This window comes from Hydra viridissima, unplaced genomic scaffold (genome assembly GCF_058129835.1).
Source record: "Hydra viridissima isolate aposymbiotic clone 2 unplaced genomic scaffold, HvirCarnegie_v1 scaffold_4, whole genome shotgun sequence".
Taxonomy (NCBI): domain Eukaryota; kingdom Metazoa; phylum Cnidaria; class Hydrozoa; order Anthoathecata; family Hydridae; genus Hydra; species Hydra viridissima.
The window spans coordinates 8,593,594-8,621,355 of NW_028324303.1; the positions used below are offsets into that span (position 1 = coordinate 8,593,594).

Consider the following 27,762-nt stretch of genomic DNA (forward strand, 5'->3'; position numbering starts at 1 on the left):
GGTATGTGACTTGGCATATTTTCTCTTCTTCTTCTTCTAAAATTCAGCTCATACCGATTCATTTTTGAACATTTTAAAAAAAGTTTTTTTTAATACTTCATGTAATTGTAACTACTTCTCATGAACTCTCTTTTACTCCTTTTACACGTATCACTTCTTTGTATAACTGCAACTATTTATTACTAAATGGAATTTACTTTTATACTGTATCACAAAAATGTGCCTTAATCAACAGCCTTTTATAATGCTAGGATGTTCGACATTTCAAAAAGCTAATAAACATTTCTAATGGCATCAAAATATGACATGTTGAATCATTACATACGAGTTACAGGATGTTTTAAAAGACACACGTTTTCGCAATGTTAATATTCAGTTTTCTGTAATGAATTCATTAAAAAATATACTTTCACAATGTAACCTTCTAAATTAATTAGGTGAATATGCCCAAGTAACTACTTTTGCTTGTTAAAAACTCATTTTCATACTTGCAAAGGTTGTAATAAGTTATATAGTAATAGTAAAGTTTTGTTACGCATCAGTAAAATGATAATGGCGGTCTGTTTTTTTTTTCAAGTTTGGTTTCAAGATTGGTCTGGAGCAGACTTGAAAAAATGACTTGAAAATTCAAATATTCTTGTTTTTCAAGTCTGACTTCAGTTTAAGTTCGCTTCTTGCATTCCGTTCAAGTCAGACTTGAGATTTGAAGTCTAACTTGAAATTTCAAGTCGGGTTCTTGCATTCGGAAGGAATTTTTGCTCTCTCAAGTCTGGTTTGAAGTCAGACTTGAAAAAGGTCTATTTTTAGCAGTTTTAAAGTCTGACTTGAGTTGAAGTTCGCTTTGTGCATTCGCTCAAGTCGCACTTTAGGTTTGAAGTTCGGTTCTTGCATTCCACCCTTAATGGTTCTACTCTTTCTCTCGCGTGCTTATATACGGTATCGGAATGGTTAAGTTCTCTGTTTTATTAACTTGTTCTGATAAAATGTGTTTCTTGTTAAAATATGTAGAAACATTGACTTGTTTTCTTTTTGCATTAACTGGGTTTTTACCATTTCCATTGGATTGCTCATTTGTTAAAAATTTTGTGTAAAACTTTAAAATAACACTTAACATACAACACATAAAACTTAAAAATATCCCTTTAAATTTAAAAAATTAAATTCAAAACTAAAAAATAAAAATAAAAAACATGGTTATAAACAAATACAGAAGAATAAACTACAATGCAAACTATATGACACCGCTTTATAATAACAATCTAAGTTGAATTGCATTATGGTTTAGAAACTTATTAACTTAAAAATGCAAGAAGCATTCAAGCGTTTTTCCAATAAAACTAAAACTAGTTATGTTGCATAACTTATGTATATGCATTTATGCATAACTTATGCATATAAAGATCATTGATATATTTTATTACTCGCTTAAAAAAAAAATATAACATTGTCCCAAGGGGGGGGGGCTACTTCCCCCTTAGCTCCCCCCCCCCCTAAAACCCGCCCCTGCATTCACCAGCTGTATTTGATCATCAAGATTAAAAATAGAACTTTGAAGGTCTGACAGTTGTTTTTGCTTTGATATAAATTCATGATATTTCCAGAACAGATGCTGCTATTACTCTTTAATACTCCTACTGACACCATTAAAATATCCAATTTCATGGGCTTCTTCTACAAATATGTTGAAATATTTAAGATAAATCCAAATAACAATGTGCAGAGTTGGTAAAGAAACCTAGATATAAATGTATGTGTATGAGTTATAATTTAAAAAAAATAAATTAACTTTTAGACACTTAAAACTTTCTCCAACATAATCTCCTACAATATCTTTTTTTAGGAATGAACTTATAATGTAAAAGACCATTACAGCTGCATAAAAACAAAAATATGAATAATTTGGCAACTTTCAAAGATGTACATACACTGTTACGGAAAAAGGTGTCCGTGTCTGAAAAAAAAGGTGTTAGTGTAAAAAGGTGTTGATAATATGAACGCGAACACCTATATTGGTGTTTATGTTAACGTAATAGGTGTTGAAGACAAAAAATTACAAACTGTTTAGAAAGTAGGTGTAAGCGTTAAAAAAAAGGTGTCCACGTAAAAAGGTGTCGACGTCGACACCTTTTTAAACATAAAGCTTTAAAAGTAAATTCTTAGGGCGAACGAAGAAAAAGCTTATTTTGGAATAAAATATTTGTCATTTGGCGCGAAAAATATTTGCAATGGCTTTTCCTTGTGTCAAGTGTTCATTTAGATGCAAATCCGTTGGCAATTTGCTATCTCACTATCATCGAATCCATTATGGACAAAAGTACTTTAACTTTTCATCATTTACATAAAAAATATACACACATGCACATACATGTAAAAATTAAAAAGTTATTATCTAATTGAAAGCTATATACATATATAGGCGCTACTGCAGTTTCTCCCCCCCCTTTTTTTATTTTTGATTATGATAGAGAATTTTATGCTGATTCAGAAAAATATAAAAACATGGACCTGAAAATCAACGGAAAGTGCTCTATTTCGAAGTCAAAGTTGAAAAAAATCCCACTAAAAACCCTAATATTCGCCATTTTTTTTCAAAACGCTTTCATTTTTGACAAAAGTTAATTACCGTTACATTGCGCAATAAAAAAACCTGGTTTCCATCAGCCTTCGCATTACTATTTTAAAGTGTTATAAGGAAAGTGTAATAAACGAAATGAAATTAATGGAAGATTTCAAATAAAAGTTGAACTTAGAATGTGGGAATGTAAAAAAATTGATGAATAATTATTATTGTATTGTACGCTGGTTTTTTTTATTAAAAAAAACGGTTTAAAGGTGACATTTTCTAAATTTTACACGTGATAAAACAACTATGAATTAAGTTTCAAAAGTTCTTCTTTTAGGAAACTAAAATTTTGAATTCTTTTTTAAAATTCATTACAAAAGTACATTACTTGCAATATAGTTTATTCTCTAATAAATCAAAAAACGGCTATTTTCATTGCCACAAAAAATTGCGCGAGATAAACATACTTTAACGACTTTTTTTAATGTAAAAACCATGCTATAAATTTATTGCTTTGTCAGCTAAAAAATCATTAACTTAATATTCTCAAAATGGCGAATATTAGGGTTTTTAGTGGGATTTTTTTCAACTTTGACTTCGAAATAGAGCACTTTCCGTTGATTTTCAGGTCCATGTTTTTATATTTTTCTGAATCAGCATAAAATTCTCTATCATAATCAAAAATAAAAAAAGGGGGGGGAGAAACTGCAGTAGCGCCCATATATATATATATATATATATATATATATATATATATATATATATATATATATATATATATATATATATATACATATATATAGCTTTCAATTGAAAGTTATATATATATTATATATATATATATATATATATCTTTCAATTGAAAGTTATATATATATATATATATATATATATATATATATATATATTTATATATATATATATATATATATAAGTTACAAACTTTTATACATTCAATTGTCAAACATTAGTTATAACATTTTAATTTTTGTAATTTTTTTTAGAATACCGTGCCATTTTTGTTCTGCTGAATTTAAAAACTATGTAGTTGCTAAAAATCATGTTTATAGAAGGCATCAAGATGAACGACAACATAATATTTTACAGAATCAGATTGAATCACCTATTCAATTGGATTTGCCAGTTCGTATTGAGACAAAGTTATGTGACAAAAATGCAGACCAGTCCACTGATATATTTGACATGTTTGATGAGATAAAAAAGTTTTTTATGATAACTATGAATTATCATTTGCTTTCTGAAAATACATCAAAAAAGTTACTTTTGCTACACGGTGATTCAGTTAAAGCTATATTGGGTGACGTATGTAGCTCATTTAAAAGTTTTTTGCAACAGGCTGGCATATCAATTCACAACCCATATGCCCAATCTTTCTTGTGTAAACTTCAAAGAGACAACAGTATTGATTTGTGTTTATCACATTGCACGAGTCCAGATAAGTTTGATAGTTATTTAGGTGAATTGGGTCATGTAAAAGCAGTGAAAGTTACTGTTGGTGAGGATTTTTTTTATCATGTGCCACTAGGAGAAAACCTAAAAAGTATTCTTAAGGGTCAAATAATTTTGCACCCGGACTCTTTATCTTTTTCAAAATCAAACTACTTTCAAAGTTCTATCCTGCCATTTTCAGATCCAGCCAAAACAGTATACATTGGTTTGTATTCTGATGAGTTAGAGGTATGTAACCCAATAGGTACCAGTAGGGGTATACATAAAATATCAGCCATTTATTTTTCTATTTTAAACCAAAACAATAATGGATCTAAAATGAGCAACTATCATTTAGCTTCATTGTGCAATTTTAAAGTGGTTAAAAAAATTACACTCAATGAGTTTTTTAAGCCAATTATTGATGACTTGTTCAACTTATTATTTAATACATTTTTTGTAAATGATGAAGAATATCATGTTATTGCATGTTTTATGGCTGCTGACAATTTAACAGCTCATCCGCTTCTTGGTTTGCAATCACATTTTCATAGTGGATACATATGTAGACATTGTTACTTTTGTGTTAGACAGGAAAACACAAATGTATTTCAAAGAACTCACGAATCTTATATTGTTGATAGTACAAAACAACAACATGGATGTTTGGAGTTATCTCCGTTTTTACACTTACCGTATGTATTTTTACCTGCATTTTTCCCAAGTGATTTCATGCATGATTTTTTAGAAGGAATAAGCCATGTTGTAGTTTCAACATTTTTGAATCACTACATGGCCAAGCGAAAACTAACATTGATTGGTATGAATTTATTGCTAAGAGATGTAAAATTGCCAGTGAATTTAATATTGACGTCAACTTATATGACATCAAAGCTGGCACTTACTGCTAGTGAAATGCTAACCATTTCATTGTGTTTGCCATTGTTTCTTTTTGATAATTTCTATGATGAAGATGCACCTTATTGGGATATGATGATTATCCATTGTGAAATTTTATTGATTTTAAATAGCCGTTGTAATGAACATATTGAATCGTTGTATTTTCTTATTCCACAACTTATTAACTATATCAAAACATTATATAATGGCACAAGAGTAGCAGCAAAGCTTCATTTCATCACTCACTATCCTGACCTTTCAAGCTACATGGGAACAATGAAAACTTTCTGGTGCATGCGTTTTGAACAACGGCATCAGATTTTTAAAAAGCTAGTCAGAGTTAGTCATCAATTCAAAAACCCTATATATTCATTTTCAAAAAGGTTTCAAATGCATGAAACTTGTAGACGTCTACTTGAAAGGACTAATGATATTGTTCCAGGTAAGCTGCAATCATAGTAATTGAATAATCACATATTTGTTTATTTTCATGCAATATTATACAAATATTTTATTTTTCAGGATCTATCTCATATGCAAAGATATCTCTTCGTCATGCTCAAGAAGTACTTCTTGAACCGTTTAAACCATATTTGAACACAATTTTTCATACAGAAAAGTTAACAGTCCAGGGAAAACAGTTGACAGTATCTTCTTATTTGATTCTAAGCGAAGAAAAAGCTGTTAAAATAAATTATTTGATGTCTATTAACAATGTTTGGTATGCAATGTGCCAAGAAATAGCAATATCATTTTTTCCTTTGGTTAACTCATATGTTGTAGAGCATCATAAAAACTCATTTTCTTTACTTGACATTTTTTCTCTTAAATCAAGTGCATCTAAATCTGTTGAAATAAAAGAAAAAGAGTTTATTGTCCGATTATTTATCATATGAATATTTTTCATGAGTTGTTATTTCTGCCTTTTATGTTTATAATTTATTTTATTCAAAATTAAACAAAACTAGTAACTATGTAATGTCACTTTTTTTCTTTGGGCCCTTGAAAAAACCCAGGGCCCTGGCAAACTTCTGCGTCCTCCCTATTACCCTCTTATAAAGCCAGCAGGTAGGTCATGATGTTTATATCTTATATTAATGATAATTAATATTAATGATAGTATTAATTATATACTAATTTAATACTAATTAGTTAATTATATACAATAACAAAATAATTTACTTTTTGCGTTATATATTATCATCGATATTTGCAGATGCAATCAATTAATGTACAAAAAGGTGACACAATTAAAGTTATTCTATACACATCATATTCTGATTTGCTGTCAAAATGTGGCAATAAGTTCCCATGTTCGTCCAGTAATTTGCTACAATTGTATGATGGTTCTGGTGCAGAAATAGATGATGGAGAAACCCTCGATTTTTTAGTTAAAAATAATAATTTGAAACTAGTTTTTTTGGAACGTCAAGTGTCAAGTTTAGCATTAAATAAATCATCAGAAGAAGTTGTGGGAAATGAAAGTATTTCTTTAAAACAATGGCCAGGTTTGAAATTTGAAATCCCAACAGATGCAATTGTGGAAGCAAGGCTTACATGTGGGATACTTGATGCCAAATCAATTGTAGCAGATGGTCAATTTATGAACCACTGGGTTGGGATCATTTTTCATAAAGTATTGGAATATGTTGATCAACAAAATCCGTGTGTTTTTAGTTGTATTATATAGACTTTTTATCTAAATATTTTAATTCTAAGTTCTTAAACTAAATTAGTTTGTTTCAATATCATAGATATATAAATGGAAATCAATTAAATGAGCTGGTGATGGTTATTCAAGAAAAGTATCCAGAGTTCAAAGCTGTTCAATATTCAGTGAGTTAATCTGTGGTGTAGTGGTTGAATTCAATAAATTAAATTATAATATTTTGTTGTTTAAAAATATTTTATCCTTGCTGAAAAAATGTAAAGTTTTATTATAACTATTATAAAAACATTTTATTACAGTTGTGTTATGACTTTTAAATAAATTGATTAAATCTAAAAAACTTAACATGTGATTTTTAATTTATTATGAATAAAATTTTAATAAAATTATAAATTATAAATTGAATTATAAATAATAAAGTTTTTTATATTTTAATATCATTTTAAGTAATAATGGAAACTACACAAAGCAATACACGATTAAATTGACTAGAAAAGAAAAACGTTAATTTATTTTTTTTACTACTAGAAATGCTTCCACCAAAGAATTATTGACAGGTTCAAAAATTATAGAAGAAAAATGAATTGTGCTTCTGTCATTGAAAAGCGAAAGAAATATGCAAAAGCTACTGTGTCAAAGGCAATGAAGAGGTTTTTTTTATATAAATATACTTGATTATTATGTATTAAACTAAATATCTATAAAAAGATGAAAAGTTAGTCAGTTTTCATTAATTTCTCCTGATTTTCTTTGTTTACTTTCAAAGCAAGATTAAGAAGAAAATAATGGAAAATATATTCCGGATTTTTCCAGATATTTTACGCAGTCAGTTTTCCGGATTTTTAAAATGTGATATGGATGATCAATGCTTGTTCAATTTAATAGTTTTTTTTTATTTTATGATCATATTATATATTTCTATTGTGTCCTAATCTATTTTAGAGCAGTAAGTGACAGTGATATCAATGAACCATTAAGACTTATAACCAATATTAATGAAGTATCAGACATTGTAAATGAGGCATATGTAAGTTTACAATTATCTATTTGCTCCAACCTTTTTAAATTGCAATTCCTAGATTGTCACAAAAAATTGGGTACCACATATTAGCTTTATATCTGTTTTATAAATTATCATATTTTTGATTGTATAAATGTTTATTACATATTTTAATAAAACACTTTAGCTTGTTACAATTTCAAACAATGTTCAAACCTCACTTGAACAAGAGGTTGTAATGGAAACAACTTTCATGCAACGTAATAATGCAAGAGAAACTGTTGGATTTTTGACAGAGTTAGAATTATTTAAGTCCTACTTTTTATCAGCTAAAAATGTAAGAATTTCTTTACCTAATTTGTTTTTGACGTTTTTCTATCTATTTGAAAACAAAGATAATGTGTAAAAAGTAATGACTTTCTCCTTAGTTGTCCTTATCTTTTAATGAAAACTTTCCTGTTCAGGGTTAAATCTTCTTAAAAATTGGGGAAATTTCACCTTAAATCTCCTTAAAATCCTTATTGGTATCCTCATTTTATTAGTGGTAACTGTGAAAAATTATATTTTTTTAGGTATATAATGAAAGCAAGAGAATGCTCCAAGTGTATCAGTTAAATGAGAGCTCACCGTACAAGGATAATGGACTAGACTTTGAAGAGGTTCAAGTTTTGGTGAAAGATTCGCTAAGAAATATTTGTATGAAATGGGCCCCATTTTTAAAGAGATATTCATCTGTTCTTAATCTGGTAAAGATGGTAAATCCTACAATGTCTTCTTCCGATTCACATACAATTGGATTTCAATTTATTGTGGCTAGATGTTATCAAAAACTTGTAGAATTTACTGATAAGGTAAGTTTAACTTTAAAGTTAAAGTTTTTTTGAATTCCCTTTACAAGGCCTATGGAGCTACATTTTTTAGTTATTGTTACAACCCTCTCTCAACTCTAACTCCAAAACACAAGCTTTGATGTACTACATGATGATGAATCTACACAACAGCAATTTTAATTTTTTCAAAATTTCTTAAATCATTTAATGTAAAATTAATAATAATGATTATTTAGTTTAAAGTTATGGTTATGCCTTGAAACTCCATTCTATAACTGTTTTATTGCATAATTATTATTGCATAATTTATTGTATTATTTATTGTTTTTAGTGTATTATTTGCGTAATTAATAAACAAGTTAATATAAAGTATAAGTTGTTTTTAAATGCATATATCTTTTATGAAACTATACTAGTGAAAATTGTTTTGTCTTCTTTTTTTTTTTGATTAACATCAAAAATAACTTATTTTGATCTATTTGATTTATTTATTTATTTATAGAATATGATTCGTCTTCACTATGAAAATGGAGATTTTGCAGTTACAGTTGATAAATTTTCTATTCCCTGTGCAAACTTAATCGAAGTTCTTCTTGTCGGCACTTCTTTGAGTGTAGCGTTTAATTTAATACATTGCAAAAAACAAGAGGCGGTTTTTGAAATATTAGAAATAATTATGCAAATTAGAAAAATGAGTAACATCAGAATTGTAAAATCTATTTTGTTACTTTTATAATGACTTTGTTAAAATGCTTTAAATATATTTTTGGTTTTATCTTTAACATTTTATGTTAATAGTTTTATGTTTTTTTAACATTTTTTATTATATAAATTGTTCTAAGTTTAATTTTTTTTGTCACATTCACATATTTTGTGTTTGTAAATTATTTATAAAATAAATAGCTGATTATATTTAATTGATTATAAGGCTTCGATTCTTAGTTCTAATTCAACTGAGTATAATCAGCTGTTTTACAACTTGTCAGTCTTAAAATCAGTTAATACATCATACAAATAATACTACTGCTTGTAAGGCACCATATAGTTAAGGAAAAATAAAACTAATAAAGAAATTATAAAAAAATAAACTTTGTTTGTATAAACTTTTGCCTATTTAAAGGATCTTTGATTTAAAATGATGATATGAAAAAGTTTTCAAAAACCTTTCAGGAACCTATTTGATAAATGCAGTTTTAGATATTATTATACATTGTATATAAATGTATTTGTGTGATTTTTTTATTTTGTATATTAATTGTTTTATGGAGATCTTATTTGTTCTCATACAATTTTTGTTTAGTTTATTCAGGGGTACAATAAATAGAAAACAACAATGGGTTGAACAAAAGATTGAACTTCCGACTGAAAATATTTAAGAGAAAGAACTCTCTATTGAGAATTCTTTCTCATCATCTGCAGATGGAAAAAGTAAAGTAAATGAAAAGGTAACATTATGTAGTTTTTCTTTTATGAAATGAACTAAAAATGAAATGCAGTAGGAATATGTTTTAGTAATTATTATTATTATATTTTTTCAATGTTAAATTATAAAAATTTTTGCTCGTTTTTAGATAATCATTCATCAAATGTCTGGAGAGCAGATATCTATTATACCATTTTAATGCAAGTTCTGTTAGTCAGCATGACAACCGTTTAGTTGCAAAAACTGGTGAAGTCAAGTATATTTTAAAAGTTAAAAAAAACAACTTAAAAAACTTGTATTAAAATTTTATTTCAAATATATGAATTTCTTTTTTACTGATAATTTTTATTTGTTATAAAATATGCTTGCATATTTATAGTCTTAATGTGTATATAATATAAAATGATAGGTTGTTTTATAAAACATATATTATTAGCGCTCATGGAACTTTTTTTTCATAAAACTAAATTGGAAAATTTTTTGTTAAAACATGCTAATTATGAGTAAACAGAAAGGTTAAGAAGATCATGTTTACTTTTAAATAATTAAATATGTGCGTCATAAACGCGTTGTAATTGCGTGAACACCTATTAAACATGAGCACCTTTATTTGCATCGACACCTTTTAACAGCAACGCCTATTAGGTGTTAATGCAACAAGAACACCTTTTTTTACATCAACACCTTTTAACGGCAACACCTAATAGGTGTTCATATAGTATCACGCATGAACACCTTTTTTCTTTTACATGAACACCTTTTTCCGTAACAGTGTATTATTTAATTCTTGTTTTAATGCTGTAAGCTACACTAGCAGTGTTAAAACTTGCTTTAATGTAAGAGTATAGCATATGTCATTTGCAAATTGACATATGCTACATTTGCTAAACTAATTTTTTTTCTAAAGATTTTACTTTTTGCTTAGGTAACTTTAAACCTTTCTAGTGGATCAAGATGTGTGAGAGTATGTGTTGATAGATCTTTTACATAGTCCTAAGGTGCTAGATTTATTTCAAACTTTCCATTCTCTTTCCATAAGGTGCTAGATTTTTTTCAAACTTTCCATTCAGTGAAAGGAGTATTTTCAACCTGATTTTCATCTCCAGACTAGGTTTCAGCAACTATTTAGAGAATAAGAATTTATAAAGAACGCTAGGTCCTTGAGTTGTGGCACTTGTACATATTTTAGAACCAGCCAAAACCAGTGCAATATTGTCATCACTTGTAAGCCATCAACGTAAAGTAAAAAAATTAAATGCTTAGTAAAACTTGCTTTGTTATGTTGTATATAAACTGAACTTCAGTATTAAAAAAAAAATCTGGAAATTCTACGATCAGATTTTATTTTATTTTGACTTTAAAATTCTCAGTTTTTCCTTTATCGACAGCTGCTTTTTCAGTTCTTAACATTCGCGCGCAATTAAATTTTAAGGTTTTTTTAAGACATATGTATACTTTGCTTATTATAGGAACTATCCCAATTTACATTTTTTTTAAGAAGATTTCTATTTGTAAAATTATTTGAGAAAACGTTAGGATTGCTACTATTGATAAATCATAAATTTTTTTCATATTTACATCGCTTTCGATTTCTATTTCTGGAGCATGCATTCAATCGCCTATTATTGCTTTAAATGTAATATTCGACAGATGACTTGGCCAGAAAGATCACCAGACTTAAACCCGATAGAATATTTATGGAGCTGGATGGGTTATCAATTAACAAAAAAGCAAATAACTAGTCACGAAATGCTTAAAAAAAACTGACAAAATTGTGGCTTGAAATACCAATCAAGATGATCTTATTGAACTAGTGACATGGCGATAACAAGCATGTATCAAAAACAACGGGGTCATATCCCATTTAAATATATTTCCATAAAAAAAATCAGTAAGTGCGATATTGTCTTTTATAACAGAAAAGTATTTGGCTCTACATATTTTGTTATTAAAACTTTTAAAGTTGAACTCCAAACTAACATAGGAAAGTTCACGGTAATACACATCAACATCAGGAACTTAAATACAAATATCGATAAGCTAAAATACTTTCTTATCGAATGCAAAAGTTCTTTAAAAAAAAAAGAACTTTTGCATTCTTTTGAATGCAAAAGTTCTTTTGAATGTAAAAAATTTGAAGTCAATAATAAATAACTGTGAAGAAAAATTTTATTTTGTTGAAAAAGAAAAAAATATATCTTTAACATCATATGAACATGGTGGACCAGTACCTAAGTTCTCAATATATATAACTTTAGAAGATTCTGGAGATATTTATTTTCTTTTTTAAACAAAGGAATTATTAAATATTATTCTCAACTGGAGAATGCTGTCAGTTATGCTATTATATTTTTTGAATTGCGGTGTATCTTATGTATTGCTAGGACATATGCAATCACATGCACTAGAAAAACAGTTTAGGAAATATCAGCAAGAGTCAGGTGGCACATCTGATAACTGTGCAAAATGTTATTCAAAAATTTAGAATCGACAAAACTGGAAAGTTGCTAGATGAGCAAGCAGATTTTACAATATTTCCTCCTGCTCACCACCACTGTGATAACTGTGAACTTGATGTGGTGTTTGATATGTCAATATGTGAAAATTGTGAGGTTCAGTTGCCAAATGAATGCAAACAAGGGCTTTTATATATTGCAGGTTTTATTGCTTACAAACTTCCAGAATTACATTCAATTTTAGAAGAAACAGACACCTTTGATATGTTTCAAAAATATGGAACTTTGATTAGTTCTTTAAAAGGGGAAGACTAAGAGAGTCTTCTGACAATTTAGTCTACATTGTTATTTATTGTTTTTTTTATATTTGAAGTGACACTTGTGAATAAAGTTTCACCATTGCTGTGCAAGAGAGGATTAATTGACATTTTTATTAACTGCAATAGTAAAATTCAATTGCTTGTTCAAAGTGTTAAAAAAGTTTGCTGCATTTTGGCAAACATTTTTTAAAACAATTATTGTAAAAAACACTCTGAAGATTTTGGGAAGGAATGTTTAATAAAACAAGCAAAACTTTCAACTTCAAAATAAAATACTTTGAATCAAAAAAGTCAAAATAATTTTAATAAAATAAAGTTAACATATTTGTTTGTTTTTATCAAAAAAAATTATTATTTGTATCACAAGTGACTTGTGATACAAATAATAATTTTTTTTGATAAAAACAAACAAATATGTTAACTTTATTTTATTAAAATTATTTTGGGGTTGCTATCTGGTTTTTTTTCAAGCCAGATTTCTCAAATCTGGTTTGTTTTTTTTAGGTTTTGCTTGAAATTTTTTTCTGGTTTATTTTAGAAAATCTGGTTTAAATCTGGTTTTATTTAAAAGCGTTTGGTTTTTTTTTTCTTTTTGGATTATTTTATTAAATCTGGTTTAATTCTGGTTGTTTTTTTTTGTTAAATCAATTTAATCAAGCTAGAAATGAAATAGAGCGAAAAAAAAGAAAACGAATGAAAATACGAAAAAACGAAAAGAAAAAAAGAACGAAAATGAGTAAAAAAATTTTTTATTTGTTTATTACGGCTTATTAAAGAAATTCAAAGAAATTCAAAGAATGAATTAACTCTCAGTCATCAGTTTCAATAAGTTCAAACAATTTATTTGGATTCTGCCCATTCATTTAAAATTCGGTTTTTTTCTTTAAAAAGTTTTTTTCCAATAAATTATTGCATTTGCGGAAAATATTTAAAAATTCTGGCATTTAAAAAGACAATTTAAAGTGAAATACTTTACATAAAAAAGGTAAAACGAATGTTTCTTCGGATATTGAAATTTAGTAACTGTTACTATTTAAATAACAACTAATTAATCTTTGCTTTCTTCTTAAAATATCTAATTTAAAAATTGATCATACCTATTGGTTATTAAGTTTAATAATCTGTAGCTTGATTTTTTGTTTTAGATTAACATCTTTAAATAGACAATGCCAAACAAAAAATCATATGAAAACTCTTGTAGTTATCGAAGTGAATGGGAAAAAGAATTTACCTGGGTAAAAAAAAGCTCTGATGCATCTGAACAAGCTTTTTGTCGCCTCTGCTGCACTAATCTACGTCCACACAAAGGTAGCCCAGAGCAACATCAAAAAGCAGCTTCACACATTAAAAGAGAAAAAACCTTGAATCCGTTTCAAAAGAAGATTAATTTTCCAGGTCAAGTAAAAATTTCAGATGTAAACAAAAAAGCAGACATTCAGCTTACTATGTGTATATGCTGTCACTCAGCAATTTCAACTGCTGACCATTTTTGTGAAATTATTTCTAAGTTTGGTGTAGGCAGTCCCCTGGAACATCTAAAACTCCACCGCACTAAGTGCACTAAAGTAATCCAGAATATTATCTCATCAACTCTAGAAGAAGAAATTTCTAAAGAAATCAAATCAAAGCCGTTTTCCATCCTCATTGATGAATCAACGGATGTGAGTTCAATCAAGCACCTTGCAATATGCGTGAGATATTTTTCAGAAAAAGAGAAACAGATTGTTGATGACTTTCTTGGCCTCATTCAAGTGATCTCAACAACTGGCGAAAATCTCTTTAATGTTTTGAATTACAAACTCCACTCTATTGGATTAAATCTTGAAAACTGCATCGGATACAGTTCAGATGGTACTTCAAATGTTATTGGCATTTATAACTCAGTCTGGTCTCGTGTACTAACTAAATCGCCTACCTGTATTATGATGAGGTGCATTTGTCACTCTCTAAATCTTGTGGCGCAAAATGCTTTTAATGCAATTCCATCTCCAGTCGGCTTTCTTCTGAGCGAGGTTCCCCGGTTTTTTAACAAGAGCATTCTTCGTCGAAACGAGTATGAAAAGCTATTTGAACTCATGAATCGAAACAATGACCGCGTTGGAACCCCGTCCCCTTTTCAGAAGTTTTCTGCAACTCGTTAGTTGGTTCGAGGAAAGTGTTATTATAATTTGCTCGTGAATTGGCAAGAACTAAAAGCATTCTTTATTTGTGCTGAAATGAATGCAAACTCTGAGGTCCGTTACAAAATCTCTTCAATAAGCAAAATGTTCCAAGACAACACCCTTTACCTCTATGTTGTTTTTCTCACTCAAGTCATTCAAGAGTTTGAGCGTCTAAACTCTCTCTTTCAAGGGTCAAATGTTGATCCAGAAAATCTAATGAATGAGCTAAATATGCACTTCAAAAGCTTAAAGCAGCATGTTTTTGATACTAAGGGCTTTGTATTTCCTCATCAGTGTGTTGATTTTGGAGCCAAATTTTCCTCAGAGTGCGAAATTTACATTCAAGGGCAACCTCCAAATGCAAAACTGAATGCTGAAGAATCAGTCAAAAATGTAAAAATTCACTGTCATGATTTTCTTCAGAGGGCTATATCCGAGCTTGAAAAAAAACTTCCAGAAAACAGATCAATTTTTCACGGCTTGTCAAATCTGTCTCCAATGAAAGTTCTTTCCCAAGTTAAAAAAGTTCCATTTTCAAAGTTACCTTTTCCTCACCTAATGGGTACAAAAAGTCAAGAAATTGAAAACCAATACAGAAAAGTCAGTATCGTTGAACGGACTGAGTCTAATATTTTTAAAGAAAAAGAAGTTCCTAAAAATACTGCTGAATTCTGGATAACTTTAAGGGACTATGTCGACATTTTTGGACATCACGCTTTTCGCGACATTTCTGACTACTGCCTTGCTTGTCTATGTATTCCTGTTTCTAACTGTTTTGTTGAGAGAGTCTTTTCACAGGTCACCTATGTGAAAAGCAAACAGAGAAACAGAATGTCAAACCAAGTCTTGGATTCAGTTATTCGCATAAAATCTTATTTAATGAGCCGAAAGATTTGTTGTAAAGACTTTAACATTCCCGAATCAAATGATTTCAAAGGTCGGAAATGAAATTTACGCAACAGATGCATGCGAAAATGAAGACGACCTCCAAGTACTGACGGAACTTTATTAAATGTTTTAGTGATTAATACTTCACCAAATAAATTTTTGAATAAAATAGTTCTACTTTACTTCTTTTTTTTTTTTTTTTTTTGTTCTGATTTATTTTTGGTTTATTTTTTATTCATTTTTGGCTTATTGCCGAAAAAAAACCTGGCAACCCTGCACAAGTGTTAAACAGCTAAAATAAACATATAGTTTATGAAAATGAGATTTAGTCATTTTTAGCTAAACTCTTTAAATTTTTATTGTAATTAACTTATTTATAAACGTAAAAAAAATTCCCACAACATTTTCTTCCGAAATTTAATGAAAATTTTTTTTTGTCCTTCTAAAGCTCTTTATTTAATTTTGAAGCTTGTTTACAAAAAGCAAGTATAAAAAATAATTTTAACAGTAAAAAAGTCGGCCTTCGCTAATTTTACGGAAAATGAGCTGTCGCGGCCTGTTTATGAAAGCCTTGAAATTACGGAATGAAAAATCTTATAAAAATAAGATCGAATGATAAAACACGGACGATCTCGAAAAATTTACTTAATAAGTCAAACAGAAGATCGCCGTGGAATTTGAATATGGTCTTCCAGTCTCCATGCCTGGATTCAATTTTTTTTGAAACAATTTTACATGTTGCATATAAAAAAGAAACCGAAAAGTGGCAAACCGACTTTAAGAACAAGATAAGACTTGTTGTTGATTTCCCCAAAAGTGGTGATTCTGGAGCAAGCAATATGGTAATACAAGGCGTGCGTTTTCAGAATATGAAAAAAAAGTTGAAATTCTTGGTATTGATCAAAGCCTTACATTCAGATTTTACATTATCTTGGTAGCACTATCTTTAGAATATGAAATAGACTCAAATTCAAGGATTATTGTTTTGACACTGTTAGACTTTATTTAACACTTTACCCATGGTATTGCATGGCTAAATTTGTGCATAAAGTACTGATATATGGACATGACATAATTCAAGAACAGACATCACCCGTAGGTTTTATGTCTAAAGAAGCTTAAGAGGAAACATATAAAGACTTGAAAAACTGTCGCCAAAATATTCTGAACAATAGACTCCTTGTTTCCAGTGACCCTGTTATTTCATCACTGTAAATCAAAATTACGCCGAACAAATCTTAGCACATTTCCTTCAGATGTTTTGCAATTACTCAAACAATCATCTCCACACGTTATTACTGTTTTACAAATTATGTAATTTCAAATTGGACAATATTTTCTTGCACTATTTTTTGCTTTTTATTATCAAAACATCAATTACCTAAATGTCTGATTGTTATTCGAAATAGATGGATTAAAAATTAGTTAAAAGGTTATTTAAAAATCTACTCACCCCCTATGCAATTTAGGAAAAGATCTGGTTGCTAAGCATCATAGGTATCCCTAGCAACCAGAAATCAAAAATAATTTACACCATTGGAACTACAATCCTCAAAGTGTATAGAGCAAAGTGTATAGAGCAAAAATATTCCTTAAGAGCTATTGTCTGAGAAATCTAGGCAAAGTCTGGAAGTGATGTCTTCAAATTGCACTCATTTTTAGATATTTTGTAAAAAACAATGAAAGTAGGCCACTGGTAATTTTTTTCTAAAATTTTTATTGATTTCGGAGATATTGGGTCCCAAAATTTGGCCCGTTTTGAGAAAACTTTGCGCATGGAGTGCAATTGCTACTTTGAGGAGTAGTTTTAGCAACATGAATATGACAGAAACATTTCTTTTTAATCTTTTTACTAATCTGGGTAGATTTCTACAGTAAAAGTAAAAATTCAACATGATTACATTTTCAGTAGTCTAGAAATCGTTGTCCGAAACCACAACATTTGAAATTTTACCCTTACTTTGAGCTCTAATCTCTTTAGGCCAATACTTGCACGTAGTTTTTTTAGGTGTTTTTGAAAGACACTAAGACATGCATTGATTTTTCGGAACAAAAACCATGTGCATGCAAGGACCTGGGAAGGAGTAACCTGCCAAAAATCACTTTTTGCGTTCAACGCGCTTTGATAGATTACCCATAACAACCGTGGCCTTAGGTCCACCATGAACAGTTTAAGTTATTTATTTTCATTAAATATGCATCTTCAAATATCTGAAAAAAAATCCATGTGCTCGGGTGATAAAAACAGAAATACAGAAATCCTAGAAGTAGCCTAGTTTTGCCAATTTTTTAACTAAAAAAATGCCCTAGCAACGGTATAGATATACTTAGCAACGGCTACTTTACAGCCTTATTAATTAGTACTGCTGTTAAAAATTTTAATATAATGCTTTTTTTAAAGGAACTGTACAAGAGAACTTGAAAAAAAATTTTTTTAAACTATATCAATGAACGAAGGAACCATTAAACTTCAAGATCGTTTTTTCCGTTTAAAACTGATGGGAAATACAGTTTTCTAAGAATTACCAAAAATATATAACAAATTTATTAATGGCCAATCTGAATCTCCACGCTGTCAATATCATCTTTTGAGAGTGAATAATCTCCTCTTTGATTAGTTAGTGTTGGTGCATCAATCTTACAAACAATGTCAAGAGACGAACATTGGAGAATATTTTCTTTGGTTGGCCACTTGAAGCAGTTCTTTCCAGGTGTAACAGAATATTCCATACAAGAAACATATATACCATCATCATTGACCTAATGGTTGAGGTAAAGTAACGTTCAATAATTGCTACTTCCTAAACTTTCCTTGAAATTAGTTAATCTGGTTAACAAACCATTAATTTTGTAATAGATCTCAATACACAAAAATACAATATTATAGTGTTAAAACTTCTTACATTTTTAATTATTGCAGGATACCATTACATAAAGTATGGAACAACAATCCAATCACCAATTTGAAATTCAGCTACTAACTCCTTTGCAAACAACTGAATATCATTGTTTAAAACATCTTCTTCGTTTTCAGGTGCATCTTTCATATCAACAGTTTCATTAATCACATCATCAGTTAAGTTAACCTCTTCAAAAAAAGTGGTTGCCAACCTTCCTGTTCTTTTTTGCTTACTCCATTTAAAAAATTAAACTTAAAGGATAAAGGAAATTGCTAAATATTTATCTCAAGCCCCAAAAAAAGAAAAAAGTCACATTTTTTAGCATACATACTTTGGGTATTTGTAAATATACAAGTTAATTTACTTGCCTACAGAATAATGATCGAATTTGTTGAGTTGTCACATATTCACTTGGCTTTAATAATGTCCTCAGCTGCTGGTGAACTTGCTTTATCTGAAAGGATAGTGGACTTGCTCTAATTGCTTCACACAAAGAGCTAGCTGCTTTTTTGATTCTTCGATAGTTTCATCTGAAATGATTGTTATATCTGGAACATATATGTCATCAGCATGAAAGCAAGACTTTATTGGTGTTAGAGCTGGTTCTAACATGTCAATACTTTTACCTGTAGAAATACTTTTTAGGTGGCTGAAGCAAAATACAGATCCAACAGGAAGTGATAAACTCTTTTCACTTCCTGTTGGATCTGTATTTTAAGCAGCAAGAGTGTTCAAAGGGATGGATCTAATTTTTGGTGCTTTTTTACCGATTTGAAATTCATCTCTTGGGTGTTGACAACTGTTTGGCTGATTCCAGCTAATACCAAAAGAAAAACGATGGTACGACCATAATGAGTCATAGCGTGAAAGATAAGTTTGTAGTCGGCTTTCAATCAAGGTTTTTTCATTCCACTGGTTTGTCGGTAGTAGCTATAAAACAGTAACGTTAGATTTTTCACCTATGGAGTAAGAAATCCTGTTTCTTTTAATAAAAAAGCAAATAATACTCTAATATTATTCATACCTTTAAAGCTTGAAAATGATTAGTTATGTCAGCAGTTAATTCGTTAACTTAAAAAATTCCATCTTTGTTCCAACGCTTAAAAGGACCACAAGAAGTCTTCTCTTTATTAAACGCCGTGGATAGCCTACCGAAAGTCGGTAGCCAAAAATAAATTCTTATCCTACCGAAAGTCCGTTTCATTGGCTTAGAATTTCACGTGTCAAAACGAATTTATTAATCAATAAAACGCGCATTCGGTTGTGTAAATAAATGTAACCAGTGAAGGTAATATTAATAAATATTTTCATTAACTTATTTCTACAAAGTTTAAGTGATAAACTTTGCAGAATGAACTTTTTTAGTGTATAATATATATTTTTAAAATATTAAAAGTTAAAGCCTTAGAAGACTTTTATAAAATTTTATTTTTGAAACTTTTAAAGCATTATAGGTTTTGCACTTACAGGGGGATGTTAGGGCCTCAGCTAAGTGCGTGCTATTTCCGTAAATGTTCTTATGTATAACATATACATTTAATTCACAGTTTTCTGTAAATTAAGTCTTCATATTTTGATCAACAGAATGATTTTTATTTTTTATTTTTATCAATAATTTTCAGATTTTCTATTGATTTTAAAATCAATATAAAGTATTGAACATTATTGAAAAGAAAAAAAGGCATCTGTTTTATAGTCACATGGTCAGTGTACTGTGATCATTAGAATGATCAGAATGCCTGCACAAACCAAAAAACTCAGTTAATGTATGTATATCCACTGCACCTATCCCTAAACCAATCGATGTATGTACATTCAACTCGCCTACCCCTAAAAATCAGTAGATGTATATACACATTATTTAAAATACTGACAACTTGATTATTTTTATACTGACCAATTCATTAATCATCTTACCAAAAACGTCTATTATTAGAATTTATTCATACTTTAAATAGCTTATTGCAAATAACTTTACTACAAACATTGCCTTGGTTTTTAGTTCATAAATTACATAAGTTTCAAACTTATGTAACTTATTTAACGAAATGCACCACGAGAAGGTAAACCATAGGACTTTGCATTTCATATCTTTTGATTAAAGAAAAAAACAAAAAGACATTCAACGGTTGAAAAAATCTAATTAAAACGAGTTACTGATTATGAAAAGAACGTCAATACTTTAAAAACTGTTTTTTATTTTTTATTTACAAATAATTATGGTTCGATCATCTTTTTGTTAATGACTGTTTAATTCAACATACAAAAAAAAACTAACAGAATGTCAAAATATATATCTATACAATTATAACTAAGTACTGTCCATAAAATCTAACCAATCTATAAATAAATACTATCCATAAAATCTATACAATCTAGATAATACTATCAACACTTGTATCTAATTCATATAATCTATATAATACATGCTGCATAAGTACGCTAAAATAGCTATTACCTTGCATAACAAGAACAACAATACCAATATCTTGCTTTTAAAAGAGAATCTTCCTTCTGGCCTACACATTTTCTGTGTGACCACAAGAGGCATGAATCGCATGCAATTGCACTGCCAGTTTTATTTCCTTTATTTGTGCTTTTCTGGCATACAGCGCAAGGCCAAATGTGTTGATTTTTTTTAGCGTCAATTACTTTATAGACAGTTTTCCATGCATCTGAGGTAAAATATAACTAAATTAATGAAAGAAATTCTAATGCACATTCATCAAAAATTGAGGATGAAATGCAATCTGGTCTTTTTTCTATAGCACTGCTATCAATTAGAGTGCCAGAAAGAGCTTTCTGTACATCATCAGCTTTTAAAACCCAACTAAGCATCACTATAAGAGAACAAACAGATCTTTATTACTAATATTACTAATACCATAGAATTAACTACTAAAAGAAAAATTGAAGTTCAACTTTAATGAATTATTAATACAAATTTAAAAAATAATTTCACAAATAAGCTCTACCCTAATTAACTTTGTACCCATTTGGTTTTGTTTGCAACTAGATGTTATCAAATATAAAACTATACAAAACAGTATACAGATGTTTACAACATGTAATACAATCATTTTTAACATACTAGCATGTCTTTGAACAGAATCAAGTTTCAAAAAAGGAACTGGGACATCAGAAGACTGTCGGTAATGTTTTTTAGGCAGACCTATAGTTGTAAGTGTAGCACCTTTAGGGCGCCCACATTGGACAACACATTGAGGCAAATGAATCTTCTTTAAACCAGAAACTAAAATAAATGTATAAGATTATATAATTCTTATTCTTCTTATTCTTACATGACTAATACTTTACGTATTTTATTTTCAATAGCAGATAACAACTTCTAAATTTATATTTAACTGTAATACCTCCTTCATTTTCCTCAACTAAACATTCTTCTTGGTGTGGTTTTGTGTTATCCACAACAGATTGTTCTGACTGCACTTTTCTGATTACTTTATCTTTGTTCTGAGGGTTTCCATTCAGGTCTGCTAATTTCTCTAGTTCACTGTAAAACGATTCTTCAACAGTTGATGATGTTGATGTACCCTCTTGTACTCCTGCAATGGAAAAATCCGGAGTTAAGAATATAGAGTCTTTCTCAACAAGTTCATTTACAACCATGACCTTCCCATGTTCCCAACCCTTTTGCAATGCCTGAAGAAGGTTCATTCGCTGTTCAAAAGTATGTCCAGTAGACTCTTATACTAAAGTAGCTAGAAGTGAAGTTGCTTGAAGAGCAAGCTTGAACTTTTCATGCTGAGAAAGTATTTTTTTCTTAGAGCAGCATGAAGCTTTACACAAGACTCTTCATTTCTGGCAAGTGTACTAAAAACTCGCTGATGCTGATGATAATACTCCCTGGTCCATCTTTCTGTACATAACTCAGCATCAAACAGATTCATTCCTTGCAACTGGCGAAGAGCAAAGATATGGCGACAAGGCAGACTCATGGACTTGAAAAATATACAAGCACATGAAATAGAAGTTACTTTAAGCTGACCTTCACTACTTTTGACTATATAATTATTATGTTCACAATATAAAAATTTGACTTCGCAACGCAAGGTCATTTGTTTTAACACTAGCTGAAACGCATATGATGTCAGAATTTCTTTAAAATTTGCCTCAGCAGAATTAGGCTCAAACATATCAACATATATTTTTTGCATTTGATAAATAGTTTGGTGGTCTCTTTCATTCCGCATTGAGGTTAATAAAACATAAAATTTATCAAGGAAGTTTTCCAAAGTACTATTAAAGTCAATAACTTCTTTTAGTTTACCATTAAAATTCTCTAAACGGTTATTTGTGGTGTTCATAAAATTTGTACAAGCATAATTTAAACCAAAAACCCACTCATTATGAATGTTGTGCCAGTTATCATTAAAATAATTCAACTATGGTAGGTGCTGATGAAATAAATATCCCATAAAAATCATTGTATTGGTCCTCTGACGTTGCATAAGCTAATTTCTGAATGAGTTCAAGACATGATGTTCGTTGTCCACTTGTGATCCCAAGCTTGACAGTAGTAATTTCACGATTGAAAGTTCTTAAAATAAAAATTAGATTATTTTATTATTTACAAAATACATAAATTTGTAACACTTGAGTTTTATATGAATCATTACATATAAAACGTTTGCATGAGTTGGATATTTCTCATATTGTCGTTTTTTCCATTACACACTTTATCAACAGTTGATGTGGCAGCAACTCCCTTGCGGCCTCTTCCCTTAATTGGTGGATGTATGTACAGAGATATCTGCCATCCCCATAAAAACAAGTGAGGACATATTGATGATCTAACTATATTAATTGTGCAATTTTACAATACATTTATAAGCTCAAGTTACCTAAGAGTGTGAAATAAGCAAAGTAACAGAGATGCATCTGGAAAAGCAGCACGTAAAACATGTCTCTCTGTCAAGTCTTTGTTTGACCAAGAAACATTGTTTCTCTTAAACGTTTCCACAAACCAACTAATAATTAAAAAAAAGAGTTTATTGTCAATAATTTAGTTTCAAGTATAAGTTATAAAAATATTTTTGTTTGCTATGACAGTAACTTAGCTAAACAAAAGAGATACCAATTAAATAATTTCTATGCTACTCATGTAATCTAAAAGAGTAAAATATGAGATTCATCTGTAACTGACAACTTTAAACATCACTGGAGGACCATAAGACTGTCCCACAGAGCAAATTTCCCCCAGTTGCAATAAGACATTAGAATTTCAGGTTCAAAGTAACAGGACTGAAGAATTTTTTTTCTTTCCAAATGTCAACTTCTTTAGGTGCTCTAAGTCACCACAGTATAGTTTAAAAATGTGACACAAAACGAATTTGAAATGTTTTTTGGAGGCTACCTATCCATGGAAATCAAATATATGTATGCATGAGGAAAAAAAATCAAACCTCAATGATGCAGCATCCTCATTCGTAAGTAAACCTACAGCAGCTACTTCACTTTCACCTGTTCAATGATATCAACATTAAAAATATTTCAAATCAAATATACAAATTTATTTAAAAAAAAAAAGCAAATAATGAACAACTTTGCAAAATATATTGATAGTATGTACTAAAAGCAAACAAAATGTATAAAGCAACATAATAACCAGCACTATCTTCACAAAGTATAATATAAACAGGCAGTCGAATTTGTAACAATTTATAAGTTGCATTTATACATATTAACTCTGGATATGCATTGTATGCACTATGCATAAATGTGTTTCGGAAAAAAATCCCTTTTAAATTATTTTCAGAGTCTGTTAAAACTTCAACATTAGCATCTAAAAATAATATAATTTTTTTTTATATATAAATTCAATGAAATATATAATTATATAAATTCAATGAAATATATAATTATATAAATTCAATGAAACAGTGAACGAAAGAGTTCAAAGTTATTTCAGAGATTACTTACTATATTTTTCTTTTAATGTTGCAACGAAAGTTCCGATATCATTCCAGGTGTCAGTTTTATGAGATAAAGCAGAAATATTAGATATATCTCTAAGAGTTATTATTTTGCCTGAGGAGTTTATCAAATCTTTTTGCAGCAGTTTTTTGTTAGGTTTTAAATGAATTAACTCTGTAGCTTTTTGAATAGCATAATCAGGGAGTCTTCTTTGATTAGGCAGGTGCTTATATAGAATCTGAATTTAAAAATAAAGATCAATCTGTGAAAAAACATTTGGGTAATAAAGGGGAGTATAAGAAAAGAAAAAAAAGTGTAACTTACTTCAGATACTTCATGGTTATGTGTTTTATCCATATCTTGTAAAACTAAACATTGCCCATCTTCTGACGCTTTAAAATGCAGGTAGAAAGGACAGTTTTTTAAAAAAGTTCTATAATAATAGTTATAATCAGAATCCAAAATATGGTCTATTTTAGATATATAATAATTTTCATTGAAATAAAATCATTCACAAATAAAGCCACCTTAAATGTGAGATTTTTTAAGTAAAATTTTACTTGTTTTTTAAGTTTTTTACAGAACAAAATTATCTCTAATACTTCAAAAGTTATAAGAGTTTTAGTAACACCCTCTTGAGTGAATATTTTCAAAAAAAAACAAAAAAAAAACAAGAAGCCTTAAAGCTCATCTTGAAACAGCCATTCATAGCTTTTTTTGTTTAAAGTTGTATGCAACTAACCTAGGGGTTTTATGTCACTAAACTTGAGGCATTAGTTACTAGTTGTATGTAACTAAACTTGAAGTATTAGATATTTTTGCTAAAGCACTAAGTGATGATTACTTGCCACATCTAATATTGGATTTTATAAAAAATAGAAATCAGTGTGTAGTTGTTGATGAATTCTATTCAGACTAGGTAGACGTATTAAGTAGTGTTCCTCAGGGTCCTGTAATTGGTTCTGTAAATAATATTGTTTTGGTATTCATAAATGATATCTCTAAATTGGTTTAAAAAAATTGTAATTGATTTTTTTGACATTATCCTGCAAAAAAACAATCAATAACTTACGAGCTTTTACGTATTCCCTCGCCACTATATTTAAATTTTTGACCACCATGTATACAACAATACTGAAATAGTATTTAACCTGAGGTGCTATAACAGCAGCTTTCTTTGGAACAGATTTTCTAGCAGCCTCAATAGTTCTAGCATCTCTAATCCATAACTTAACAAAATTAGTATCTTCATACTTTTTAATAGCTTCTTTTAACAATAAAAATGATGAAAAGGATTCAGAGGAAGTAAGAGCGATTGCCATTTTCACTATATGATATATAACACTTCGAATTGTTATGACACCTGAAATTAATTTTTCTACCGAAATTTCTTAAAATTATTTCTTCTAACGAAAGCGTGTTTTATTGGTTGATTTGACACGTGAAATTCTAAGCCAATGAAACGGACTTTCGGTAGGATAAGAAATTATTTTTGCCTACCGACTTTCGGTAGGCTATCCACGGCGTTTATTAAAATATATGGATTTCTCATAAGAACTGACTTTATTCTTGCTCTCTGACATATTTTGTTTATTGGTAATTATTTATTGACTACTATCAAAAAAATGCAGTTTTTACTAACAAATTTTAATTCTTCTACTGAAAACTGCTGAAAAAAATTTATGTTATCCCAGCCGGCACACAACGTTGTATTTACGTTGTATTTATGTTAAAATTACGTTTTACGTTACTTTACGTTAATCTAACGTTGTGTAAACTAGAGTTGTTAACCGCAATATTTCGTACAATTCCGGAAAAATAAAATTCTTGCGGAAGGATATTGAGAATCAGGAATTTTTTTTTTTCGTACCGAATTTTACGAAACAAAAAAAACCGTTGATGTTCATTTCGCAAATGCTACTTACGAAATGTCGCCTTTCGCAAGTTGAATTGCGAAATAAAACTATTTTGCTACATACGAAAGTAGCGCTTACGGAAGTCGCACTTGCGGAACGAGCTCTTTCGCTAAACGACATTTTGAAGTCTATAACAAAATTTTGTCGGCCAAACGGATATAATTGTAAAAAATAAAATTTTTATATACCAAAAGGTTTATAATCAAATTTTATTTTCAGTGTTGCAACATATGAACATTTTAAGGTTTTATTTTTTGAAATAATGATAAAAAACCAAACTTCTTTCGAAACGAAACTCTTTCGCACCGCAACTTACGAAACGGTTCTTAACAGAAAAACACTTGCGAAACGCGGCTAATTACAAATATTTAATTACGTTTTATGAATCAAATACGTATAATTAACTAGGTAACTAAAATACTAATTATTTTAAGTATAATGATATTGATAAGTTTCAGTTAGTAAATTTTTATAAATAAACCTAGACTTTCATAAAATATACTAAAAATGTCTTTCAATGAACAAGAGTTAAATAATGAACATAACTTGAACATCATAAACTTTCCCATTTTGGGGGAAAAAAGAAAATTTACAGCATGTAAGTCATTTGTTTGGGATCATGTAGATTTGCTTCAAAAAAATAATACATTTGTAATATTTCAACATTGTAAAATGAAGTATCCCGAGGACAATAGTAAATGGAAAATAAAATGGTCCGGTGTTGTACAAATTTATTTCCCCCATAAATTTATTTCCGAGTCGCACGCCGATTGGCTTAAGAGGTCCGCCCGAAAACTAAAGAACCACCCATATAAACTAAACAACAACACCCATAAATTTAATTCCGATATTGATTAAAAGTTGTCAAATAGATAAATTGGCAAATTCTGATATATTATTTTTACATTTATTCTTAAACAATGCCTAAGATCAATGCTAAAACTCAAGAGTTACGTCTTGAAGAGATTAGGCAATACGTAATAGAGGATAAGTATGCAAACACTGTTTTGAACAGTGAAAAACGAGGGCTAAGATTAGCTGCAAAGAATTTTACAGGAATAGGCAAGTCAGTACTCATAACTTAATATTTGAGAACTTTCCATTCAATTTAAAATATTTAGTTTTGAGTTAAAGCTTTTTATATACGTTTGAATTATGTTTAAAAAATGGTTAAATTTTCAGATGGACGTTTGTACTATAATAGAGATGAATCTCTACGACTTGTCTTATATAGTCAAGAAGAAAGAAGGAGGGTTCTCAAAGAATGCCATAATGATGCTGGTGGGGCACATCAAGAAATAGTAAGAACACAAAGTAAAGTTAAAGCTTTATACTATTGGATGTCAATT

The 27,762-nt window shown here is 29.3% G+C and overlaps 3 protein-coding genes, 1 long non-coding RNA gene and 1 pseudogene across 8 annotated transcripts; 3 read left to right on the forward strand and 2 right to left on the reverse strand.

Moving 5' to 3' along the window:
* The first annotated feature begins 1,539 nt into the window (after positions 1 to 1,539).
* LOC149889715 (uncharacterized) lies at positions 1,540 to 5,891 on the forward strand. Of its 2 annotated transcripts, XM_090086137.1 has the most exons (4): positions 1,540 to 1,747; positions 1,841 to 2,314; positions 3,568 to 5,354; positions 5,435 to 5,891. In XM_090086137.1, exons 2-4 carry the CDS (start codon positions 2,226 to 2,228, stop codon positions 5,806 to 5,808), a joined length of 2,250 nt encoding a protein of 749 aa, XP_089942263.1. In that variant the 5' UTR covers positions 1,540 to 1,747; positions 1,841 to 2,225; the 3' UTR covers positions 5,809 to 5,891. The 2 variants fall into 2 exon arrangements, with proteins under 2 accessions (XP_089942263.1, XP_089942264.1); XM_090086138.1 differs by lacking the exons at positions 1,540 to 1,747; positions 1,841 to 2,314 and adding an exon at positions 2,566 to 3,191.
* Positions 5,838 to 9,193, forward strand: LOC149889716 (uncharacterized). 2 transcript variants are annotated; one of them, XM_090086161.1, is made up of 7 exons: positions 5,838 to 6,577; positions 6,667 to 6,748; positions 7,110 to 7,231; positions 7,524 to 7,608; positions 7,769 to 7,918; positions 8,154 to 8,432; positions 8,914 to 9,193. In XM_090086161.1, the coding sequence occupies exons 1-7, from the start codon at positions 6,129 to 6,131 to the stop codon at positions 9,145 to 9,147; spliced, it is 1,401 nt and encodes a 466-aa protein (XP_089942287.1). In that variant the 5' UTR covers positions 5,838 to 6,128; the 3' UTR covers positions 9,148 to 9,193. The 2 variants fall into 2 exon arrangements, with proteins under 2 accessions (XP_089942287.1, XP_089942288.1); XM_090086162.1 differs by having other exon boundaries at positions 6,400 to 6,548.
* Positions 9,194 to 9,334: 141 nt separating this feature from the next.
* On the forward strand, positions 9,335 to 15,842 carry LOC149889717 (zinc finger protein 862-like). 2 transcript variants are annotated; one of them, XM_090086173.1, is made up of 3 exons: positions 9,335 to 9,856; positions 9,983 to 11,725; positions 13,756 to 15,842. In XM_090086173.1, the coding sequence occupies exon 3, from the start codon at positions 13,777 to 13,779 to the stop codon at positions 14,749 to 14,751; it is 975 nt and encodes a 324-aa protein (XP_089942299.1). In that variant the 5' UTR covers positions 9,335 to 9,856; positions 9,983 to 11,725; positions 13,756 to 13,776; the 3' UTR covers positions 14,752 to 15,842. The 2 variants fall into 2 exon arrangements, with proteins under 2 accessions (XP_089942299.1, XP_089942300.1); XM_090086174.1 differs by lacking the exons at positions 9,335 to 9,856; positions 9,983 to 11,725 and adding an exon at positions 13,484 to 13,595.
* Positions 15,843 to 18,129: 2,287 nt separating this feature from the next.
* LOC149889718 (uncharacterized) lies at positions 18,130 to 19,715 on the reverse strand. Its single transcript, XR_016452123.1, has 3 exons — positions 19,585 to 19,715; positions 18,564 to 19,490; positions 18,130 to 18,420 (listed from the first exon to the last, which is right to left on the reverse strand). It is a non-coding gene; the product is annotated as an uncharacterized LOC149889718 (long non-coding RNA).
* A 1,175-nt stretch (positions 19,716 to 20,890) lies between these two features.
* Positions 20,891 to 25,889, reverse strand: LOC145195488 (uncharacterized; annotated as a pseudogene). The gene is made up of 8 exons (XR_016452088.1): positions 25,570 to 25,889; positions 24,822 to 24,889; positions 24,504 to 24,735; positions 23,987 to 24,044; positions 23,426 to 23,551; positions 21,935 to 23,121; positions 21,652 to 21,813; positions 20,891 to 21,400 (listed from the first exon to the last, which is right to left on the reverse strand). The product of XR_016452088.1 is annotated as an uncharacterized LOC145195488 (transcript).
* Positions 25,890 to 27,762: the final 1,873 nt, after the last annotated feature.

Bases quoted from the DNA above. Each gene is read 5' to 3' on its own strand.
- LOC149889716 (XM_090086161.1), top strand. From the start codon at position 6,129: ATGCAATCAATTAATGTACAAAAAGGTGACACAATTAAAGTTATTCTA. The intron at 6,578-6,666 runs GTGTGTTTTTAG...TCAATATCATAG, and splicing joins TATGTTGATCAACAAAATCC to ATATATAAATGGAAATCAAT. The intron at 8,433-8,913 runs GTAAGTTTAACT...ATTTATTTATAG, and splicing joins TTGTAGAATTTACTGATAAG to AATATGATTCGTCTTCACTA.
- LOC149889715 (XM_090086137.1), top strand. From the start codon at position 2,226: ATGGCTTTTCCTTGTGTCAAGTGTTCATTTAGATGCAAATCCGTTGGC. The intron at 2,315-3,567 runs GTACTTTAACTT...AATTTTTTTTAG, and splicing joins CGAATCCATTATGGACAAAA to AATACCGTGCCATTTTTGTT. The intron at 5,355-5,434 runs GTAAGCTGCAAT...TTTATTTTTCAG, and splicing joins GACTAATGATATTGTTCCAG to GATCTATCTCATATGCAAAG.
- LOC149889717 (XM_090086173.1), top strand. From the start codon at position 13,777: ATGCCAAACAAAAAATCATATGAAAACTCTTGTAGTTATCGAAGTGAA.